The sequence below is a fragment of the Lampris incognitus genome, chromosome 20 (genome assembly GCF_029633865.1).
Source record: "Lampris incognitus isolate fLamInc1 chromosome 20, fLamInc1.hap2, whole genome shotgun sequence".
NCBI classification, from domain to species: Eukaryota; Metazoa; Chordata; class Actinopteri; order Lampriformes; family Lampridae; genus Lampris; species Lampris incognitus.
In genome coordinates, this window is record NC_079230.1 from 12,582,393 (window position 1) to 12,605,053 (window position 22,661).

Here is a 22,661-nt window from a genome sequence, read left to right on the forward strand (position 1 = left end):
GGTGTCACCAGGACACAAGACCTTAAGACTCTGTGTTCATGGTTAATTGTTAACCAGGGACCAAATCACTCTCATTTGCACAAACGATAACATGTCAGATATGTGACTTTTATGATCTGTACCTGCTCTCTCATATTACCTTAACCCTCGGCAACGTGACCGCACAGATATATCACGTGTCACACACTGCAAAAAAAAAAAAAACCAAAAGTCCATCATGACACAACATTTAAGGGTTCGGTGTGTAGTGTTAAAACAAATGGCCGACTCATTTGACTTATTTCCGGTGTTGGACGGACCTGTTGGGTAGAATCTCTTAGAGCGCGTGTCGTCTGATCAGCCTCTCGCTCTGTCTTGTTTCAAAACAAAAGACAAACCGTGCTACCAGGGAAGTTGTGAATTTTACACCTCACAGATGGACACTTTGTGTGTGTTTGTTTCCTGTCAAGGTGGACATTTCTTGCCAGGAAGGGACCTCGAGCAGGAACGACCTCTGACTCACCTCAAGCTAATTCCTCAAGCTAAGATAGAGAATCCAAAATGACTGAACACAGCTCAAGCTGGTAATGCTAACATTCAGCATGGGACACTAGGTTTTGCATACGGTAATTCGAGCGCGCCGTACATTCATTCATCTTCAGCCGCTCATCCGGGGTCGGGTCGCGGTGGCAGCAAGCTAAGTAGGGCACTCCAGAAGTCCCTCTCCCCAGTAACGTCCTCCAGCTCCTCGTGGGGGAACCCAAGGCGTTCCCAGGCCAGATTGGACATGTAGTCCCCCCAGAGAGTTCTGGGTCTACCCCGAGGTCTCCCCCCAGTCGGCCGTGCCCAGTAAACCTCCAAAGGAAGGCGCCCAGGAGGCATCCTAATCAGATGCCTGAACCACCTCAACTGGCTCCTTTCGATGCAAAGGAGCAGCGGCTCTACTCCGAGCTCCCTCCGGACGTCCGAGCTCCTCACCCTATCTCTAAGGCCGAGCCCAGACTCCCTACGTGCCGGTTCCCGTTTCACTAATTCAGATGTTTGTGTCGAATCATCAGGTCGGTTGAATCGATTACTTCATTTTAATGGCAACCCCTTACCAGCCCCCGGCTAATATCTACCAGTTACATCATGCTTCAAGAAACTTTTCTCCCCAATTGTACCCGGCCAATCACCCCACTCTTCCGAGCCGTCCCGGTCGCTGCTCCACCCCCTCTGCTTATCCGGGGGGGGGGGGGCTGCAGACTACCACCTCAGACTAGCTCCTCTGATACCCGCTTCTTTTCACCTGACAATGAGGAGTTTCACCAGGGGGACGTAGCGTGTGGGAGGATCACGTTATCCCCCCCCAGTTCCCCCTCACCCCCCCCCGAACAGGCGCCCCGACCGACCAGTGGAGGCGCTAGTGCAGCAACCAGGACACATACCCACATCCAGCTTCCCACCCGCAGACACGGCCAATTGTGTCCGTAGGGACGCCCGACCAAGCCGCAGGCAACACGGGGATTCGAACCGGCGATCCCCGTGTTCATAGGCAACGGAATAGACCGCCACGCCACCGGGACGCCCCCAAGACACATTTTGAACCCGTGACTTAATCCTCGGGATGCCCTTCATTCAAGTTCAGGCGAGAGGATTGATATTTCTTAAAGGATGGTCGTCTCTACGTTTCATCACCGGGCATCCCTGAATCAACAAGGCAGGCGGCGTTTTCCTACAGCCACTGACAGTAAAGCCCCGTGTTGTTGTGTAGAAACCCGTACGATTAGTCAGGACTGCTACATGCTCCTCACCCCACGGCTGCTCATCACCGGGACCTCAGGCATACTGAGAGAAGCTAAAATACACACACACACACACACACACACACACACACACACACACACACATGGGAACAGACGCTTAGATGTGCACGCCATTGCACAGACAGATGTAGGCACGCACACACACACACACACTTTGTGTTAGCTTAGTCTGTCCCTGTATTGACATGTGACAGTGTAATTTCAGAGATAAAGAGAGACTATGAACTGAGCTCATTCCAGCACACAATCATAATCCTTTTCAAACACACACACACACACACACACACACACACACACACACACACACACACACACACACACACACAGTTAATATGGATGTGCATGTTGTATTGCTGTAGTGTTTATTATTATACGATAGCAAGAGATAAAGGAGTGAAAACTTGTTTGCGGATTTCAAAACCTGTTTGTTTCTCTCTGTTTGTGCGTGTGTGTGTCTGTGTGTGTGTGTGTGTGTGTGCGTGTTCGCACAGGAGACACTCGGTGCCCGACACATTACATGTGTTTGTGAGACGATGGAGGAAAAAGAGTGAGAGCAGAACTTGACAAAAAGAAAATGTGAAATACAAAAGGGGGGGGGGGGACCAATCAGTGAGTGTGTGCGTGTGTGTGTGTGTGTCGGTGAGAGGGACACCAGTGACAAGGGCTTGTCTAAAATTGTGTCCTCAACATTCCTACGCACACAGAGGGGAATGAATTGGCAATAACCCCCACAAAGGATAGCAGGACGCAACACCTCGCTAGTGTGTGTGTGTGTGTGTGTGTGTGTGTGTGTCTGTTTGTGTGTGTGTGTGTGTTTTCCCTCACCCGGTGGTGAGAATGGACCCGGTGAAAGTCTCACTGGGGTGTGTTCTTATCAGTTGCTTGGCAACCCTTAATTCTGTTTCAGCATCGAGTTCGTCATCTCACCCATGGTCATTAGGACAGGAAACATTCCTGCTGCTGGCCATACTAACACCATTTTTGGGGTTCGCCCCCGCGAGCTTCCAGTTACCGATCGCTGTTTCTTAGCCAGTATTCATTTCATTAACAGAAACCAGGACAGAATGTACGCATCATCGACCCTCTTTCCATGGCGAGAACAAGGCGATAATGAAATAAAAGTTTGTCTCTGGGGCGTCCGGGTGGCGCGGAGGTCTATTCCGTTGCCTACCAACACAGGGGATCGCCGGTTCGAATCCCTGCATTACTTCCGGCTTGGTCGAGCATCTCTACAGACACAATTGGCCGTGTCTGTGGGTGGGAAGCCAGATGTGGGTATGTGTCCTGGTCGCTGCACTAGCGCCTCCTCTAGTTGGTCGGGGTGCCTGTTCGGGGGAGGGGGAACTGGGGGGGAATAGCGTGATCCTCCCACCTGCTACGTCCCCCTGGGGAAACTCCTCACTGTCAGGTGAAAAGAAGCGGCTGGCGACTCCACATGTATGGGAGGAGGCATGTGGTAGTCTGCAGCCCTCCCCGACTCGGCAGGGGTGGGGTTCTAACCAGGACTCGGATGAACCGGTGGCGTGCGGTACCACGGTGAAGCATGCTGGGTCGCTGTTCTCATCAACACGGTGAACCAGCGGGTTGAGTTTGTTGTTTGAAACCACACAGAAAGACGCACAACTTCTCAGACAAAGGAACAATACTTTTCATTAAAGTTCCAATCGAAAAGTAGCGCTCAACCACGAGGCCGTCCTCCTTGCGTTATCGAGCTTCTTTCCGCCGGCGTACTTCATCCTTTCCCACTCTTGTCATAAAAGACGGTGTGGATATATATATATATATATATATATATATATATATATATATATATATATTTATATATATATAAATATTTTTTTTTTTTTTTAATCCTAAATCTGTTCAGTGACGCCCAGAGGCCCGTCTCTCTCCTCCACCCCGTCTCTCAATTCTTCCTCTTTTATCTTGCCGTGGTTACATAAGGGGAGATGGAAGTAAGCTTGCTGCCTTTGTTGAGGTGAAACGTTGTGCATGTGTGTGTGTGTGTGCATGTGTGTGTGTGTGTGTGTGTGTGTGTGTGTGTGTGTGTGTGTGTGTGTGTGCCTTTGTGAGCTTGACTACTGCTGAACTTTTAATCAAGAATTAATTGTTAAACCTCAAAGGAAATGAATCCCCCCCCCCCACACACACACACACACACACACACACACGGCCATGAGCCGAGGTGCTGCTGCGGCCCTGTAGGAGGAAGTTTGTTTCCTGGGTTTGATAAGTGATCCCTTGTCTCTTGTAGCTCGTGGATATAAGGGTTTATTGCTTTCGCGTCTTAATCAGCTGTTAATCCGAGAAAGTGAGTTTGGCTCTTCGGTTTTCCTCGTCAGATCGTACAGGAAGTGCCGCCTCGTCCACCCCCCCCCCCAACTCTGACATGTAGGTGTGTCAGCTAGAGGCTATGTATATGAGTGGTTACAGCAGAGCGTCGTGATTGGTCAGTGACGTTGTAGACCAGCTGGCGATGACCAATGAAAACACAGCAGGGACGAGCTGGGCCGTGTTGGTTTCTAGGCTAGCTTGAGTCTCGCGGTAACCAGGATGTTGGCAGGAAAGTTTCCTCTCTCCTTCCGGGTAAGCCATTTTCCGAGACCCCCTCGTAACGAGTCTTTTTAAACCGACCATCCCGCAGTGGCGCTCAGGATTTTCATCTTTCAAAATATTACATCACGCCGACACATATCAGATGACTTTCCTATTCTTAGTCTCCCTCTATGAGTCAAACATTTGAAAAATGAAAGAGCGCCCATTTGATGAAAAAAATACATCTGCTTTTCCAAAAAAAAAAAAAAAAAAAGGTCAAAGTAAAGAGAGAAGCGAGTCTTGGGCTGACTAAAGGATGCTTAAAGAAGAAAATGTGCTAGTTGGGAGAATATATTACCATGTTCTTCATGTTTTACAGACATTGATGACCTTCTTAAGATGTTTTTTCTCCTTTCATGTACATCTAAATTTCATTCATAGCATTCTCACCTCGTGTATGACCTAATAATACCTGTACACGTGCCTCGGTTCTTATGAGCATGTGCAGAAGCTGATGCACAGTGGTTTTTACTACGACTGGAGTGTGTTTTCAAGCGCCCGGTTCAGGTACTTCCTGCACTCTGAGCAACCTTCTGCTGGGAAACAGGAAGAAACAAAACAAAGCCGGCTCTCCAGATGGCGTCCAGGCTACCGCACCACATGCCACTACATCGCAGTCGCAAGTCATCATCATCATCGGCGGTCACTCGGGGTCGAGTATGACCGTCCTCCCTCTGGGTCGTCAGGTGGCTTTAGAGGCCGATCCTGGAGCCGCATAATAGGAGGACACCTGCACATGACAGCTTTTTACGTGGAGAGGCTGATGCACCTGCAGCCACCACACCGTCCTTGGCAGGGGGGGTGGGGGGGGTGTGGCCAGAGTCCAATGGCAAGGAGAACAAAGACGATTGGGGACCACCCTCTGTTGCAGCCTTCATCCACCTTCACTGTAAACCCTGACAAGTTGAGTTTACTTTAGAAAATTAGGAAACTGATTACCTTGGGAAAAGTAAGTAAATGAACTTGTCAAGTTATGTGAAATCATAAAATCATTTCACAGAACGACACAATTAAGTTCATTTACTTACTTTTCCCAAGGTAATTGGTTTTCTAATTTTTTTGGAAGTACACTAGGTAGAATTTACAATGTTCACTGCCGTTGTGACCTGGAGACATCGTCCACCAGTTCCGCCGTTGAGGTCTTTGTTGGATCGCTCTTCATCTGGAACCTCCCCGCTGACCTATCTGCCTTGGGTGACCCTACCAGGAGCCAAGCTCGGGACGGTATAGCTCTTGGGATCATTGGTACACACAAGCTTCTCCACCACAGCAAGGTGGTGATCCAGGAGAAGAGCAGCCTGTTACATCACATTACTGATAGATGAGATAAATTATGAAATTGTGTGAGAGAGAGTCAGTCGTGCCAAAGGAATTTATTTTATTCCACCTTGTGGGTGACAAAAAGTAAGTACCAGATGTTTTAATGAGGTGGAGTTCATATCAACCAAGCAAAGATGTCCATAAGTTCGGTCCTCTCGGACACTGGCGTCTCTCTCTCTCTCTCTACTGGTGAATACAGAGGACATCTTTTGATATTTCAAAAATGTATGGAGTCAGAATCAGCTTTGGGTGTGGTTCTATTTGCTGGGGATTAGACTTGTGTTGCTGACTTTGAGTAAAGCAGTGCCAAAAGTTATAAGTAAAATAATGAAAATGCAGGGTTCGCTGCCCTCCCCCAATATTACGCTGAATCTCCGTGTGCAAAGCTATCGGTGCGATGCTAGCGTTTGAAAATGTCAAGAAGGCCATGCATGCAAGACGCCGTGACATATAACAACAACAGTTTCTATATGGTAGGAGCTGGTGTAATAAGTTCCAGTGGCGGCTGGCCAGTACAGGGTGCTGAGGCGCTGTCCCCTCCAAACATCAAGAGATGAAAATCTACTTAAAAAATGTTAAATGTAATTTAGTTGTATAACGCAAATAATTATGAAACAAAAGTGTTTTCCAGTCTGTGAGCGCCTGTCAGCAGCCATTAAATGTTGGTTCCAAATGGTTTTTGGTTGATTTCTGTCTGAATACATATACTTCCTGGGTGAGGGGCACCAGCCAAACGATACCTTATGTAAGCCCTCAAACTTTTGGCGAGCAGGTGACCTGAGGCTGCTGTCTAATTGGTTTCTTGAGATTTTCGATGGGGTGCAGTTCTGTGCACCCTAGACACTCCCACTTTTATTGGCAGCGAATTGGTGTTGTTTTGACGTTTTTTTTTATCTAATGTGATTGGACAATTCTCGTGGCTGTCAATCATGTTCACACCCAACACCACGCCTCGTCTCGACTGTCAGTCATCCACCGTCTACGAACCCTGATAAAATCTATAGGCTACGTTGTCCTTCTTAATAACTCTGTGACTGTGTCGACGTTAAAGCAGCTGTCAGGTGTGCTGTGCCAAGATAAATTGCAGCCCCCCCCCCCAACATTTTTAATACCAGCCGCCACTGATAAGTTCTCCAAAATACAGATAGCGCTTTGTATTTTTGATCGGCAGTAATAACAAGTTTCCGTTAGCACAGAGCTGTGAAACAGTGGCTTTCTACTGCACAGCATTCACTATAGGATTCCCATTAGGGCATGTAGGTATGGAGGAGTCGGGTAATTTCTCTGCAGAATTGTTTAGACTCAGACTTCCGCTAGCTAAAACCCGCAGATATCAACACTGCTTTATACCCCCTGCCATCTCCCTCCTAAACTCTAGCAGGAAAAGTTAGCTATTTGCATAATGTTTAACTTTGTTTTCCGCTGACTTGAGTATTTTACTGCGTATTTACATAATTTGGTCTTAGTGTTGTATTTATGTGCCCTGTGTTTTATGTGTGCTAAATGTAGGCATCACACTGCTGCATAACCAATAGCCTAGTATTTCCCAACCCAGTCCTCAAGGACCCACTATTCTGCAGATTTTCATTGTAACCCTGCATAGGTAGCCCTGCTTGTACTTACTTAACCAATCATCTCATAGCGCTTAATTATGTAAGGTGTGGAAAAGCTGACATAATTCATTGCTGATTGGTTGAATACCTACAAACAGGTACTTATTCAGGGTTGCAAAGAAAATCTGCAGGATAGGGGTCCTTGGGGACTGGGTTGGAAATCACTGCAATAGTCCCACTGGGGACAGATAAAGTTATTGACTGACTGACTGACTGATGGATGGATGGATGGATGGATGGATGGATGGATGGATGGATGGATGGATGGATGGATGAGGAGTTTAGGTGGTCAGTGATAGATCCACTGTTTTGTCCAGTGTAAGACTAGAGATAGTTTAGAGTTTGCGCTCTCTCTGTTTACACCCACTTGTGTGTGTTGAGCTGATTTAAGACTCTGCCGATCTGCTTTCTGACTCGGTCTCATCTTTAACTACATTCAGACCACAGGCCTTTATGCCCCGTCCCATATTTTTGCTCCGATCTCTACTTTTTTGTCTCACTGTCCACATTCATTTTTGAGATCGACTCATAAGTACCTGATACGAGTACGGACCTCCACCCTGAAATAACCCGCGTGCAAAAATAACCAAAAAAGACATCTTGTGACCATGCTCAGATATTTTACCTGTCATTTTTCAAATGTGGGCCGGTAGTGTTACACGTCCTTTAGTTTAGCTTTGAATAGAGGCATTTCTTTGTCTTTGCACTGACTTCCATCATTGCTGTCACTCATCTTTTTCCGAACTCATATAGGTCAAGGGCCTGAAGCCTGCCAATGCAGAGTGATGCTGACAGTGATCTGTGACACGAGGAGCGACAAAAAAAATCCACATGAACGAACCCATTTGGGTTGTGTATCTGAACTACGACCACTTAGGAAATGTGCCCTAACTGGAATCCAGTACATTCAGTACTTTATGAATACTGCATCCATGGTGCATTTGAGGATAAAACTGGAACTGAGTCAGATTTAAGGTGCAGTGCAAGTGTGACCTTTGACTGCATTCTGCCACAATTTATTTCATGTCAAACGTCGTTTATCGGCGTGGAATGGAAAGAACGGCAGCACTTTATTGCCAAATGGGACATCAACACCTACATATCTCAATGACTGTAACCACATTTCAAAACTGTTTCTCTTTCTGCACAGTCGACTGTTTACAGAAGTCCTCTAGTCGGACTGAGATCCAGCCCCCGCAACCTCCAATTAGATTGTACAGTTATTCATATTTATCTGCTGTCTCAAGTGTCGAATCGTTTTGTCAATAGTGATTCATGGTGACGGTTTATTAGAGTTGATTTTGAATGCTGTTAGTAGCAGCTCGGGGATCATTTGTCATGATTGTCTGTTCAGATTTGATGTTCAAGAGTGATATGAGCAAGCTTCTCTCTCGCTCGCTCTTGCTCTCTCGCTCTCTCTATCCACTCACCTGCCATGTCCTGACGTTTTGTTTCCCCTCATTTAATATTGTGGTTTTCTTTCTCCCTCTTCCCTTCCCCTGAGTGAAACTACAACCTCCCATCCTTCATCCACCCATCTGTCCATCAATCCCTAACTACATTTAACTCCATCCATCCATTTATTTTTCACTTAATCCATCCATCCATCCATCCATCCACCCATCCAACCATTGCCTTCAGTACTTGTTCTCCTCCTCTGCTGTCTTCCCTTTAAATGTCATTCTTTTCGCCTAATTCTTCTTCTCTTGTCCTTCTTCATCTCACTCCACTGTCATCTCTCTATCTCTCTCCATCTCTCGCTCTGTCTCTCTCGCTCTCTCTCTATCCTATGAAAGCTTCTTCTGCTACTCTGTCTGCCTCCCTTCCACATTGTTCCTCTTATTTGAGTGTTGACCTTCATCTTCCTCTCCTTCTCTTTCTATTTCTCCTGATCTTCTCTCCATTTTCCTCTTTTTTCCCCCCTCTTTTCCATCAGTCCATCCATCGCCTCCTCCCTCCCTCTCCTCAGTGCAAGTATTGTTCTTCACAAGGTATCCCTCTATCCTCTATATTAGCTCTCGCCTCCTTGGACCTTCTCCTTGTCCTTCTCTGTGTCTGTCCATCTGTCTCTCTCTATCCCTCACTTCCTGTTTCTCTCTCTCTCTCTCCCTTAGAGTGTTGCTCTCCCTGAAGACAGTGAGTTATGTAATCTGTGTCTCTAGGCATTAGTTATGTAAATTTCAAACATTTATATGTTCATGCAGTCTGACTCTCTCTCTCTCTCTCTCTCTCTGTGTCTCCCCCTTTCTCTCTCTCTCTTTCTCTTTTTCTCTCTCTCTCTCCTGCTAAGTCCTGTACCTCTCTCTTCTTTTTTCACCTTCTCATCTCTTACTGTTACTCTCCACCTTTCTCCTTTCTTCGCCCCCTCTTTCATCTGCTCTCCTCTCTTAACTCGTCCATCTGCCCCTTACCCTCCCTTCTTTTTTCTTCGCTACTCTGTCTCCTGCTCTCTTTACTCTTTCGACTCCCTCCCTCCCTCTTCTCCTCTCTCGCTCTCCAATCTCTCTCTCCCTCCCTCGATCCCTCCCTCCCACTCTCACTCCCCACCTATCGCTCTCCAATCTCCCTCCCTCCCTCTCTCTCTCTTGCTCTCTCTTTCTGTCACCCGCTCGTTCTCTTACTCTCAGCAGCCTCTGGTCTGGAGGCAGAGAGCGGGAAACGCGGCGGCGGCAGCAGCAGCAGCAGCGGTGGCGGCTACAGCATCGGAGCCGGTGGGGGCGCGGCCCACTTCAGGTCTCCATGGCAACAGAGCGTGAACGTGTTCGGAACATGGAGCAGGCCGGAGTGTATCGAGGAGCTGCACCAGCAAGCGCAGCTCAACCTCCAAAGCCTGCTGCAAGGTAAGGGGCAGAGACAAGCATGGCGATGGGTGGACAGATAGACAGATGGTTGGGTGGGTCGTGTGTCCGGGTGTGTGTGTTTGTGTTGTAGCCCTTGTATGTGCGTTTGAATGTGTGTGTGTGTATGTGGGTGTGGGTGTAGGTGCACTGTGCTTTGAGTGGGTGGTGAGTAGTGGAGATGAAGGTGGGCGGTGAAGTGTTTACGTGTGTGTTTACAACGTTGGTGTTTGTGTATTTGTGTATGTGTGTGAGTGTGTCTGTGTGTGTGTGTGCATGTTTGTGTGCTAGTGGATGTGGCAGTGTGTTGTTATTGGTACTGTATGTCTTTCCTGCCTGTAATGTAGCACACATTCTGTGTTTACATGTTGGTGTTGGTGTGTGTTACACCCAGAGAATCGTTGGTAGGTTGTGTGTCAGATACACTCCCCTGCCTTGCATCTGCAGGGGTGTGTGTGTGTGTGTGTGTGTGTGTGTGTGTGTGTGTGTGTGTGTGTGTGTATAAAGGCAGCAATGACACATTCTAAATGAGTCTGTCTACCTTTCAGCTGATACAGTGATTCTTACTGTAGCTTGTTTTCATGTGTGTGTGTGTGTGTGTGTGTGAGAGAGAGAGAGAGAGAGAGAGAGGGAGAGAGAGAGAGAGGGAGTAAGAGGGAGCTATGCTGTCATTCTCATGGTAATATTAATCCCCTCTGTTTACGGAGGAGGCTGTTTGGCGATGTTGAGAGAGAGAGAGGGAGAGAGAGAGACTGTTTGTATGAGAGAGACAGAGACTGTGTGTGTTTCTGAGAGAGAGCAAGAGAGACAGAGAGAGAGACTGTGTATAAGAGAGAGGGAGAGCGAGAGACGGTGTATAAGAAAGAGAGAGGGCGAGAGAGACTGTGTATGAGAGAGGGAGAGAAAGAGACTGTGTCTATGAGAAAGAGAGAGAGGGAGAGAGAGAGACTGTATATAATAGAGAGGGAGCGAGAGAGACCGTGTGTATGAGGGAGAGAGAGGCTGTGTATGAGAGCGAGGGAGAGAGAGGCTGTGTATGAGAAAGAGAGAGGAAGAGAGAGACTGTGTATGAGAGAGGGAGAGAAAGAGACTGTCTATGAGAAAGAGGGAGAGAGAGAGACTGTGTGTAATAATAGAGAGGGAGTGAGAGAGACCGTGTGTATGAGGGAGAGAGAGGCTGTGTATGAGAGCGAGGGAGAGAGACTGTGTATAAGAGAGGGAGAGAGAGGCTGTGTATGAGAGGGAGAGAGAGGCTGTGTATGAGAAATAGAGAGGAAGAGAGAGACTGTATGAGAGAGGGAGAGAAAGAGACTGTCTATGAGAAAGAGAGAGAGGGAGAGAGAGAGACTGTCTATGAGAAAGAGGGAGAGAGAGAGACTGTGTGTAATAATAGAGAGGGAGTGAGAGAGACCGTGTGTATGAGGGAGAGAGAGGCTGTGTATGAGAGCGAGGGAGAGAGACTGTGTATAAGAGAGGGAGAGAGAGGCTGTGTATGAGAGGGAGAGAGAGGCTGTGTATGAGAAATAGAGAGGAAGAGAGAGACTGTATGAGAGAGGGAGAGAAAGAGACTGTCTATGAGAAAGAGAGAGAGGGAGAGAGAGAGACTGTGTGTATAATAGAGAGGGAGTGAGAGAGACCGTGTGTATGAGAGAGGGAGAGAGAGGCTGTGTATGAGAGCGAGGGAGAGAGAGACTGTGTATAAGAGAGGGAGAGAGAGAGACCGTGTGTGTATGAGAGAGAGAGAGAGAGAGAGAGAGACTGTGTATGAGAGAGAGACTGTGTATAGAGAGCGAGGGGGAGAGACCGTGTGTGTATGAGAGAGAGAGAGAGAGAGACTGTGTATGAGAGTGAGGGAGAGAGAGAGAGAGACTGTGTATAGAGAGAGAGAGAGAGAGAGAGAGAGAGAGAGAGAGAGAGACTGTGTATAGAGAGAGAGAGAGAGACTGTATAGAGAGAGAGGGAGAGAGAGAGAGACTGTGTATAGCGAGAGGGAGAGAGACTGTATAGAGAGAGAGGGAGAGAGAGAGAGAGACTGTGTATAGAAAGAGGGAGAGAGAGAGACTGTATAGCGAGAGGGAGAGAGACTGTGTATAGAGAGAGGGGGAGAGAGAGAGAGAGACTGTGTATAGAGAGAGGGGGAGAGAGAGAGAGAGACTGTGTATAGAGAGAGGGGGAGAGCTAGACACTAAATTAGCGAGGCAACTAAGGTTCACGTTTGTGCTACCTCCGAACGCCGATCTGCTTCACTCGCTCCTCACACTCTTGCCCTGCCTCTCTCTCCCCCTCGCTCTGTCTTTCACTCTCACTCTCTCTGTCTCTCTCTTCATTTCTTTCCACCTCGTCTCTCTGTTTCTTTTTGGCAGGCCGTGTATCTTTTTTATTCTCTCGCTCTCCCTCCCTCCGTCTCTCCCTCTCTCTGACTCATGCCGTCTAACCCTTTGCCCTGCCCCTCCATTAAATCAAGCACATGGAGACTTTACATGAATGAACAGAACGGTGGCCCAACGAGACGACATAGCCCCATAAGGAGTTGTGTGAGGTAAAAGCATCGGGGTTGACAGAGGATGCTCGGAGAGGATGCTGTGGACCGTCCGCACATCACCTCGTCTGTCCGCAGTGTTCATTTGGGATGACAGGGAAATTCTGACGAGGAAATATCCTTCTGAGCTCCTCGTTTCCATGGTGAAAAACGAGCGGATGTCTGGATGAAAATTCAGCGTTGACTCTAACCAGTAGTTGGTAAAACAGGCGATGGAGCCTTTTTGGATAAAAGTGGTGAACCGTTGTGTTCATGTCTCGGCAACCAAACTTTGATGGAAAGTGACGACCTGGTGAAAACTAGGGGATCCGGACACGTTTCTGGATGAGATTTGTTTACATGGGTTGAGGTTGGATCTGGCGCTCGTGTCATTCTGCCACTGATAAAATGGTTGTTGGTGAATATCTCAGCTGCGTGAGCATCGTGTGTTTGGCTTTGTGTCAGTTTAGACCTTGGTGAGATGCGACGACGCTGTCAGAACACGCAAACGAGTTTGACTCAAAACAACAAGTTAAAGGGACAGTTCACCCCAAAACCAAAAATACATCCAGAAATCATGACCCTGGTTACTCAAGATAATCCACATGTCGCAAATCAAGGGGGGCAGCCGGGAACCGCCGCAGCCGGGACGCGAACTCTTGTCTCCAGCGCCAAGGGCGAATACGTTAACCGGTCGACTACAGGGTCTGACCCGTTAGCCAACCGGCTAGCGAAGTCTACTCATTCATGATCGTTACACAACCCCCCTCCTTCGGGAAGCGAGTCCTCGTGCTTCAGCATACCAGCTCCCTCACGCCTCTGGGCGCATGCGCCTCCAGTGGCCTTCACGGTCTCACCATCCCAGCCGAGACGCGAACCTGGGGCGACTATGTTAATCAGTCAACTAAAGGGTCAGAGTCGTTAGCCAACCGGCTAGCGAGTCTGCTCATTCATGAATGCTACACACACACCTTGTTGTCAGCAGGTTCATGTAGGTGTAGTTCGGTCCAAAAGAATAGTTCCTACGTGAAACCGCTCACAAGATCTGTGGATTATCTTGAGTAACCGGGTCATGATTTCTGGAAAGAGACATGCTGTTGAGTTGTTGTTTTTTTTTCTTCCCCTTTTTCTCCCCAATTGTATCCAGCGAATTACCCCACTCTTCTGAGCCGTCCCGGCCTCTACACCCCCCTCTCTGGCCGATTCGGGGAGGGCTGCAGACTACCACATGTCTCCTCCGATACATGTGGAGTCACCAGCCGCTTCTTTTCACCTGACAGTGAGGAGTTGCACCATGGGGGACGTAGTGCGTGGGAGGATCACGTTATTCCCCCTCCCCCCCGAACAGGCGCCCTGACTGACTGACCAGAGGAGGCGCTAGTGCAGCAACCAGGACACATACCCACATCCGGCTTCCCACCCGCAGACACAGCCAATTGTGTCTGTAGGGACGCCTGACCAAGCCGGAAGTAACATGGGGATTTGAACCAGCAATCTCCGTGTTGGTAGGCAATGGACTAGACCGCTATGCCACCTGGATGCCCCTGTTGAGTTTTTAAAAAAAATAGTTTTTTTGGCAGTTTGAGCAACACAAGCCGAGTGCCATCCAGTTCCATTGTATCAGAGAGAAGGCAGACATCTCTACGGCCGATATCTCCAAAACTCGGTAGCTCACACCAAAACGAGCTAGATGAATAAATAGCACCACAGGTACGAGGAAAAACACGTGTTTTGATTTTGGGGTGAACTGTCCCTTTAATATATTCTATTGTTTTGTGACACTTTTAAAGTATATATGAAATGCTGCAGATATAAAGAGTTAATTATTTTTTTCTCAATATGTCTTTCTCTCCATTTCTTGCTTCTGGGCTGTATTTATGCACACATGCTTTGTATATTTTTGTGTGTGTGTGTGTGTGTGTGTGTGTGTGTTTAGCCAGCTATAGTATGAAAGTGTAGGTTAGGTAGCGTATAGAAATCTCTTTCTTTCTGTATTTCTCTCTCTCTGGTTCCTCCTCTTCAGCTGTGCAGGTTCCTGCTGTGTGCATTTGTGTGTGTGTTGTGCATCCACGTATAGTTGTGTTTTTGTATGCGTAGGCATTCATACAAGCCTGCACATTTTTATATTAGCCTTCATATTTGTGCATGAGCCCACCTAAATATTCTTTTGCGTGTGTATATGTGTGTGTGTACGTTTGGGCGTTTGCCTACCAGTGTCCACTTCTGTGTGCGTGTCCATGTGTTTGCATGTATGTTATGTAACACTGAAGCAAAACAGCAGTCCTCTCTCTCTCTATCTCTCTGTCTATCGCTCTTGCCCTTCCTCACCATCAGTCTCCCACTGGCCACAGCGTGGTAAAATATTCATCCTCCCTGCTTCTCCTCAACGCTGCCCCATACATATTTATGAAGCTCGGTATTGTCCTGCAATCTAAACAGATTCGCTGTTCTCCAGCAAAATTTCACTCTCCAGCAGCAAGATTTGCACAATAGACGTATTTGTGTTGTTACTACTGACTAAGTAACACTAAAATACTGACACTGTTTTCATTGACGCTCAACCCCCACCCCCCACCCCCCGTGTCCATGAAGCTTGGTATAATGCTCTGTGGGGGAGAATCACAGCGATCTCTACCAAGATTTGTAAAACTTGTATCACTTATCATTTTTGATGATGCAACCCTTGTAAAAATAATTATAATCCTCCCAGTTTTCAGCATTCGGCAGTACATATTTATGAAGCACTGGGTTATCGTCTGGCATGGACCGATTTGTTATTTTGTGTAATTCTAATGTGATTATTTAAATTGCCGCTAAAAATGGTTTTATCACGTCAAAAGAATCACGCGCTCGTTAGTTTCTTTCAACCCCGTTACATAGGATATGAAGCACTGTTTCCCACTGGAGATACTTTTACTGTGTTTTCAACCCTAATAAACCGTGCGGAGATTTGTGTGTTTTTGCGATGTGATTTTGGTGACGCTGCTATGAGTAAAAACACACATTGACTAATAGCTAACCTTATTAACTTATAACTAACCTTATCAGTTAAAGGGACGATTCACCGATTTTGATCGCCCGGTGGTTAGTGCTTTAGTGCTTGCCTCACAGCAAGAATGTCCTGGGTTCGAAATCCGGGGTTATCCAACCTTGGGGGGGGGGTCATCCCAGGTTGTCCTATTCTATGTGAAGTTTGCATGCTCTCCCCGTGTCTGCGGTGGGTTTTCCCCGGGTGCTCCGGTTTCCCCCACCATCAAAAAGACATGCGTGTTAGGGTTTATACCGCTGTCTGTGTCCCTGACCAAGGCAATGGAAAGACGAACTGGAGTAGGTCCCCGGGCCCTGCAGCTGCCCACTGCTCCTAGCTACATAGCTAGGACGGGTTAAATGCAGAGTATGAATTTCCCCACGGGGATTAATAAAGTATATCAGATTTATTTCTGGCCGCCAAGTGACGTATCATGACGTCATTTGGCAACCAGAAAAACTAACAGCTTGTGGGTTTTGTAATACTCTAATCTACTCTACACGTAATGTTCATAAAACACATCCTCGTTCTCTCAGCTAAGCTATGCTTCCGATGGGGTAAATGACGTACCGCAACACTAGCTCAGAGGAATTTATGGATGACAATACAGAAGTTAGCCTGCAGCAAAGCATTCTGGTAAATGTTGGCACTGTAGTTAAGATCCTGTGGGCAGGACAACACCGATTTCTCCAATTTAGTACACAGTGAGGACTTTGTTGCTTCAATCCACTGCATAACTCATCACCATTGGTTGCACAAACACAAAACCATCGGCAAATTTTCCCTTTACAGCTTTGCTATGTATGTGAAGCACAATATTGTCCTTAGTTTAAACTCTAGTCAAGTCAAGTCAACTATATTTGTATAGCCCAATATCACAAATTACAAATTTGCCTCAGTGAGCTTTTCGATACGACATCCTGTCCTTAGACCCTCTCATCGGATAAAGAATAACTACCTAAAAAAAAAAACCCTTAACAGGGAGAAACCTCAGGGAGAGCAACAGAGGAGCAATCTCTCTCCCAAGACAGACAGATGTACAATGGATGTTGTGTGTACAGAATAGGACACAATTTACAGAATACAAAATTCAAAGAGGCTAACCGAATTATAATGGAATTATAAGATATATGAATAATATAGGTATGAATATGTGTGTGTGTGTCAACCCTGTGTGATGGCCTGGCGGCCTGTCCAGGGTTTCTCCCCGCCTGCCGCCCAGTGACTGCTGGCATAGGCTCCAGCACCCCCCGCGACCCTGAGAGCAGGATAAGCGGTTCGGATAATTGATGGATGGATGAATAATATAATGAGAAGGATGCCAAGCAGTGTCCAGATGCCACCAGAACAGCCTAGGACCTGAGCCACGTGACCATCATCACCATGTAGACCTGACAGGAGGACAGACTACACGTGCACACAGGGGAGACTTACATTACACCATTCACATACATGAGAGAATAGACAAGAAAAGACATTAGTCACACACTGGAGAGATAGAAGGTTACAACATTAAAACAGGATAACAACATTTTAGGGAGTTATATGATAATGATAATACATTTTATTTATGGGCGCCTTTCAGAGCACTCAAGGACATCTTACAGAACACAGTTAAAAAAAACAATAAAAAACAAGCAGCACTGTATCAGACAGCATAAAATCAAAACAAAGCAGGGTAGACAATAAAAAGTTAATACAACAGATGAGTATAAAATCATCATCACCTTCAAAACTCAATGCACAAAACTCAATGAAGCGTGGATCAGACTGAATATGCCAGATATATATAAAGAATGTGATAAGGACGATGCCAAACAGCATCCAGATGACGACCACCATCACCATGGAGACCTGGTAGGAGGACAGACTACATGTGCACACAGGGGAGACTCACATTGCACCATTCACATACACGGGAGAAGAGACAGGAAAAGACATGATTCACACAGGAGAGAGAGAGAGAGAAGGATAAAGGCATCATTCAGAGAGAGAAAAAGGTATGTGAGAGACAAGAAAAGAGTTGCAATAATCAATAACCTATACTCTATAATCTCATCAGCACAACAGTGCTTGGTAATTTCATTGAGACAGAAACTGAAATGCCATGCAGTACAGGTCGCGAAGTACTCAATTTAAAGGCAATTAATTGTAGGTTAAGGCAAAAAATTGAATTTTAAGTTTGGATTTAAAGGACTCAACAGACTCTGATTCTCTGACGACAGCAGGCAGGTTATTCCACAAGAACGGGGCCTGAAAGGAAAAAGGCCCTGCCACCAGCTGACTTCTTTTTAACTTTGGGTACACACAGGAGCTCTGTGTATTTTGAGAGTGAAGAGCTTGAGATGGAATGTGTGGTTTAAGGAGATCAGACAGGTATGATGGGGCAAGCTCATTTAGGATTTTATAAGTCAACCGAAGCACCTTGAAGTCTGATCTAACATGGATAGGAAGCCAATGAGGGTGAGGCAAGAATTGGTGTAATATGGTCAAATTTTCTTGTTTTAATTAGGATTCTAGGTGCAGCCTTTTGAACCATCTGAAGACTTTTAGTACTAGCATTTGGCAGACCTGAAAACAGAACATTACAATAATCAGTTCTGGATAAAACACATGTATATATTCGAGTTTTTGCGTCAGCCATGGACAGGAAAGGCTGAATATTAGCTATGTTACATAAGTGAAAAAAGTCAGGCTGTCTTGGTGATTTCTTTAATGTACTTATCAAAGAAAGGAAAGGGTGGGATCAAATGTAACACCAAGATTTTTGGCTGCCACACTGTGAAATCCCAGAGTTGTTGAGTATTACTGTTACTTGATCATATTGGTGTCTGTGTATAGCAGGGCCAATGACCAGCATCTCAGTTTTATCCAAATTCAAAAGCAGGAATTTTAGTGACATCCAATTTTTGTAGCAGCCAAGCAGGTCTCTAAATTAATAATTTGAGTAAAATTGTCAGCCCTTATAGACACATACAGCTGAGTATCATCCGTATAGCAATGGAAATTTAATCCATGACTGCATATAATTTGCCCAAGAGGTGAAATATAAAGAGAGAAAAGTAGAGGGCCAAGAACCGAGCCCTGAGGTATGCCATATTTAGCATTAGAGAATTTCGATGTAATATTATTACAGCAGACACACAGTGTTCATCCGGATAAGTAGGACTTAAGCCAAGAGAGAGCTAGGCTAAAGACACCAAAATTACAATTTATTCTGTCTAATAGTATACAGGGGTCGATGATGTCAAAGGTGGCACTGAGGTCCAGTAATTGAAGCATAGCAGTAGAATTAGAGTCCATAGTAAGTAACAAAACAGTTGTTGTGTTTTGTGTCGCTGCGTTAGTGGTCACCTTGGACTTTAAAAAATAAAGGACACAGTAGTATCGTTGCTAATCCCTCTTTTCAGAACTTTGCTCTTTGTTTTTATGGAATCTGGCTTTATTCTCTGCGGCACAGAGATTTCCTGTGATTTTGATATCAAGATTAACAATAAGCTGATAACAGGACTTGAGTTACTATTCAGCTATTGATTAATAGCAAAATAGAACAGAAAATAAAAAACATAGAATAGTCTAATTTCTATCACATCATTTGACGTAATGCTAAATGTACTCAATAGACTTTATCTATCCTTGCAGGGGTAAATTTCATTTGAGTAACTCTTGAATACTTATGAATTTCCAATCCCTCAATACTTTGAATTTATAAAGTTTAGAATTGTCACTCCAGCCAGGTTCATTGTGTAGGTTTACTGTGTATATTTACTTGAAACAATTTCAGACATTTTTGCAGTGTTATTTTATTCCATATTTTATTCCTTGTGTGCCAAAAACAAATTCCACCAGCCTTGGTCGTGTGGCTAATAAAACAATCCAATCTAATGTAATCTTATAATGATCATATATTGATATACTTCTTCTGCAAAGGGGTAAAGTTATTGTCCTTGTATAGCTTGTTCAGAAATAGTTTTTTTTTGATGTAGCATTATAGTTATATTCTGCTAATGCTTTTGCAGCATCATTGTGCTGATAAACTAGTCTAACTGGCATGCCAGTTTTTTGTTTGTTTTGTTTTGTTTTTTTGGTTCCATTAGCTGGATAATACCTAATATTGTCAATTCTTGTATATTCAACTCTATATGGCATCAAACGTTACATATTTATTCTGTTTTAAGGCACACTGTAGTCAAACACTAATCCAATACAACTGAACTCATGTTTTCTTTGGTCTACAGCTTCTTTACGTGGTGGACCACCTGCACATTTATGCGTGTATTATCCATGTGCTATAATTTCTATGCTCACAATTACGGGTATCTAATTTGGTAAGGACTTCTAAAGTGTTGAAAACTGGAAGCACATCCAAATATTACAAACGACCACCACATTTAGAAAATAAAATGAATGATAAAGTAATAAATAAATAATTACTGTTGCTGACCTATTTTATCATTTTGTTGTGATACGGTTTGTTTGTTCTGTGCACTCCACCCACAAGGTTAAATTCCTCGTAAGTGCCAACTTACTTACCCACTGGTACTGATTCAGCTCATCAAAATTTCCCATTGAGGACTGGTTTTGAAAAAGAGCCCAGGAAAATGGTAGCGTCCATGCCAAAGTAGAAGTGATACCAATTTGGCAGCTTGTCCTGGCTCCAGTTGTCCAAATGACAGACACTTCCTTTTGATTTTGTCTTTGGTTTGGCAACAAAAGGTCAAACCTGATATTGTACTGTTTACTGTGGCCCTCCTCTCATGGAAACACCGTTACCGCAGTGCTCACATATGGTGACGGGGTAAATTTCATAGGTAATGTGAAGTTGGAAGAAAAATCAATTATTCCAACTACAAGTTAAATTCTTGAATACATGTACAACTTGGATGTGCAAATAAATTGTGTTGTTTTAACTGTGCAATGTTTAAAAACTCAAGATGCAGGCGTCCGGGTAGTGTAGCTGTCTGTTCCATTGCCTACCAACACAGGCATCGCCGGTTCAAATCCCTGTGTTGCCTCTGGCTTGGTTGGGTGTCCGTACAGACACAGTTGGCCGTGTCTGTGGGTGGGAAGCCGGATGTGGGTATGTGTCCTGATCGCTGCGCTAGTGCCTCCTTCGGTCAGGTGTGGTGCCTGTTCGAGGGGAGGGGACTGGGGGGAATAGCGTGATCCTCCCACATGCTACAGCCACCTGGTGAAACTCCTCACTGTCAGGTGAAAAGAAGTGGCTGGCGACTCCACATGTATTGGAGGAAGCGTGTGGTAGTTTGCAGCCCTCCCCGGATCGGCAGAGGGGGTGGAGCAGGGACTGGGACGGCTCGCAAGAGTTGGGGTAATTGGCCGGATACGATTGGAGAGACCAAAAAAAAGGGGAGGGGGACAAAACAAGATGCTGTTTAAGCAACATGTAATGCCTACGTTTAATTTCCCAATTTCCCCTCGGGTGTGAACAAAATATTCTGATTCTGACTCTAAGTGTCATGTAATCCAGATATTCAACCTGCAAAACCAAATCCAAACCTCTCTCTATCTCCATCTTGATCTCTCTCACGCACAAGGGAAGTGTGTTACAGTTAGCGCTGTGGTAGCTGACCGATAGTCAGGTCGTAGCCGATTTATCATGAATGGTGGTTACGGTCTAACAGCCAGGTCAGTTAGAGGTGACTTCAGCTGGATTGAGTACCCCTCCGGCTCTTCGTTGTGCTGTTCAGCGGCACTTGATGATGATGTGCAGCTCTTCACGAGATGAAACATGGAATATAGCATGCTCAAACACAGAGGTACAATAGGAGCACATTTTTTTTGTACACAAAGCTACATTTTCCACAGATGTGCCATCGCAGGTATATTTTTGTCACCCAGCACACATAACTGTTCTTTTGATGGAGCAAATGGTAGGGGTATATAAAGGGACTTGCAGCAAACGGTACTGTGTTGTACCTGTATAAGGTCTTCTACTACTACTACTCAGCGCTGGACACCCCGGCTTCAGAAAGTAAAAGTCCTACCCTGTATTTGTTCTAGCCATTCACTAAACAAGGTGATTTGCCTGGCTGAAGAGTTGTGCTAATTAAATTCAGCTGGTGTCGTGCATGGGTGGAACAAATACGTGGCAGGACTTTTACTTTCTCAAGCCGGGTTGTCCACTTCTGCTACTACTACTACTATTACTACTACTACTGCTATTTTCGGCTGCTCCCATGAGGGGTCGCCACAGTGGCTCATTCGTTTCCATCTCTTCCTTTCCTCTGCATCTTCCTCTGTCACGCCAGCCACCTGCATGTCCTCCCTCACCACATCCATAAACCTCCTCTTTGGCCTTCCTCTTCTCCTCTTCCCTGGCAGCTCCATATTCAGCATCCTTCTCCCAATATACCCAGCATCTCTCCTCCACACATGTCCAAACCATCTCAATCTCTCCTCTCTTGCTTTGTCTCCAAACCGTCCAACCTGAGCTGTCCCTCTAATATACTCCTTCCTAATCCTGTCCTACTTCATCACTCCCAATGAAAATCTTAACAGCTTCAACTCTGCCACCTCCAGCTCCACCTCCTGTCTCTTCGTTGTACCTGCTACTGAGGATGCTTGAGCCAGTTCATTCTTAATGCCGGTCCCAGGCCGGATAAATGGGGAGGGTTGCGTCAGGAAGGGCATCCGGCGTAAAACCTTTGCCAAATCAAATATGCGGATCATAAATAACATTGTACGTGTATAGGGTGTGGGGCAAAATTTATACTACAAAAGATACAACTTTGGGCATCCGTGTAGCGTAGTGGTCTATTCCGTTGCCGTCTAACACAGGATCTCCCGTTCGAATCCCTCTGTTACCTCCGGCTTGGTCGGGCGTCCCTACAGACACATTTCGACATGTCTGCGGATGGGGAAACCAGATGTGGGTGTGTGTCCTGGTCACTGCATTAGCGCCTCCTCTTGTCGGTTGGGGCGCCTGTTTAGGGGGGGAGGGGGGAA

The 22,661-nt window shown here is 45.9% G+C and overlaps 1 protein-coding gene across 1 annotated transcript in view; it reads left to right on the forward strand.

Moving 5' to 3' along the window:
• nhsl2 (NHS-like 2) overlaps positions 1–22,661 on the forward strand; it is an 83,671-nt gene that overhangs the window by 26,835 nt on the left and 34,175 nt on the right. Inside the window, exon 2 of the mRNA XM_056300852.1 lies at positions 9,940–10,152. Coding sequence (XP_056156827.1) covers positions 9,940–10,152 — 213 coding nt within the window. The remainder of the gene's footprint in view (positions 1–9,939; positions 10,153–22,661) is intronic.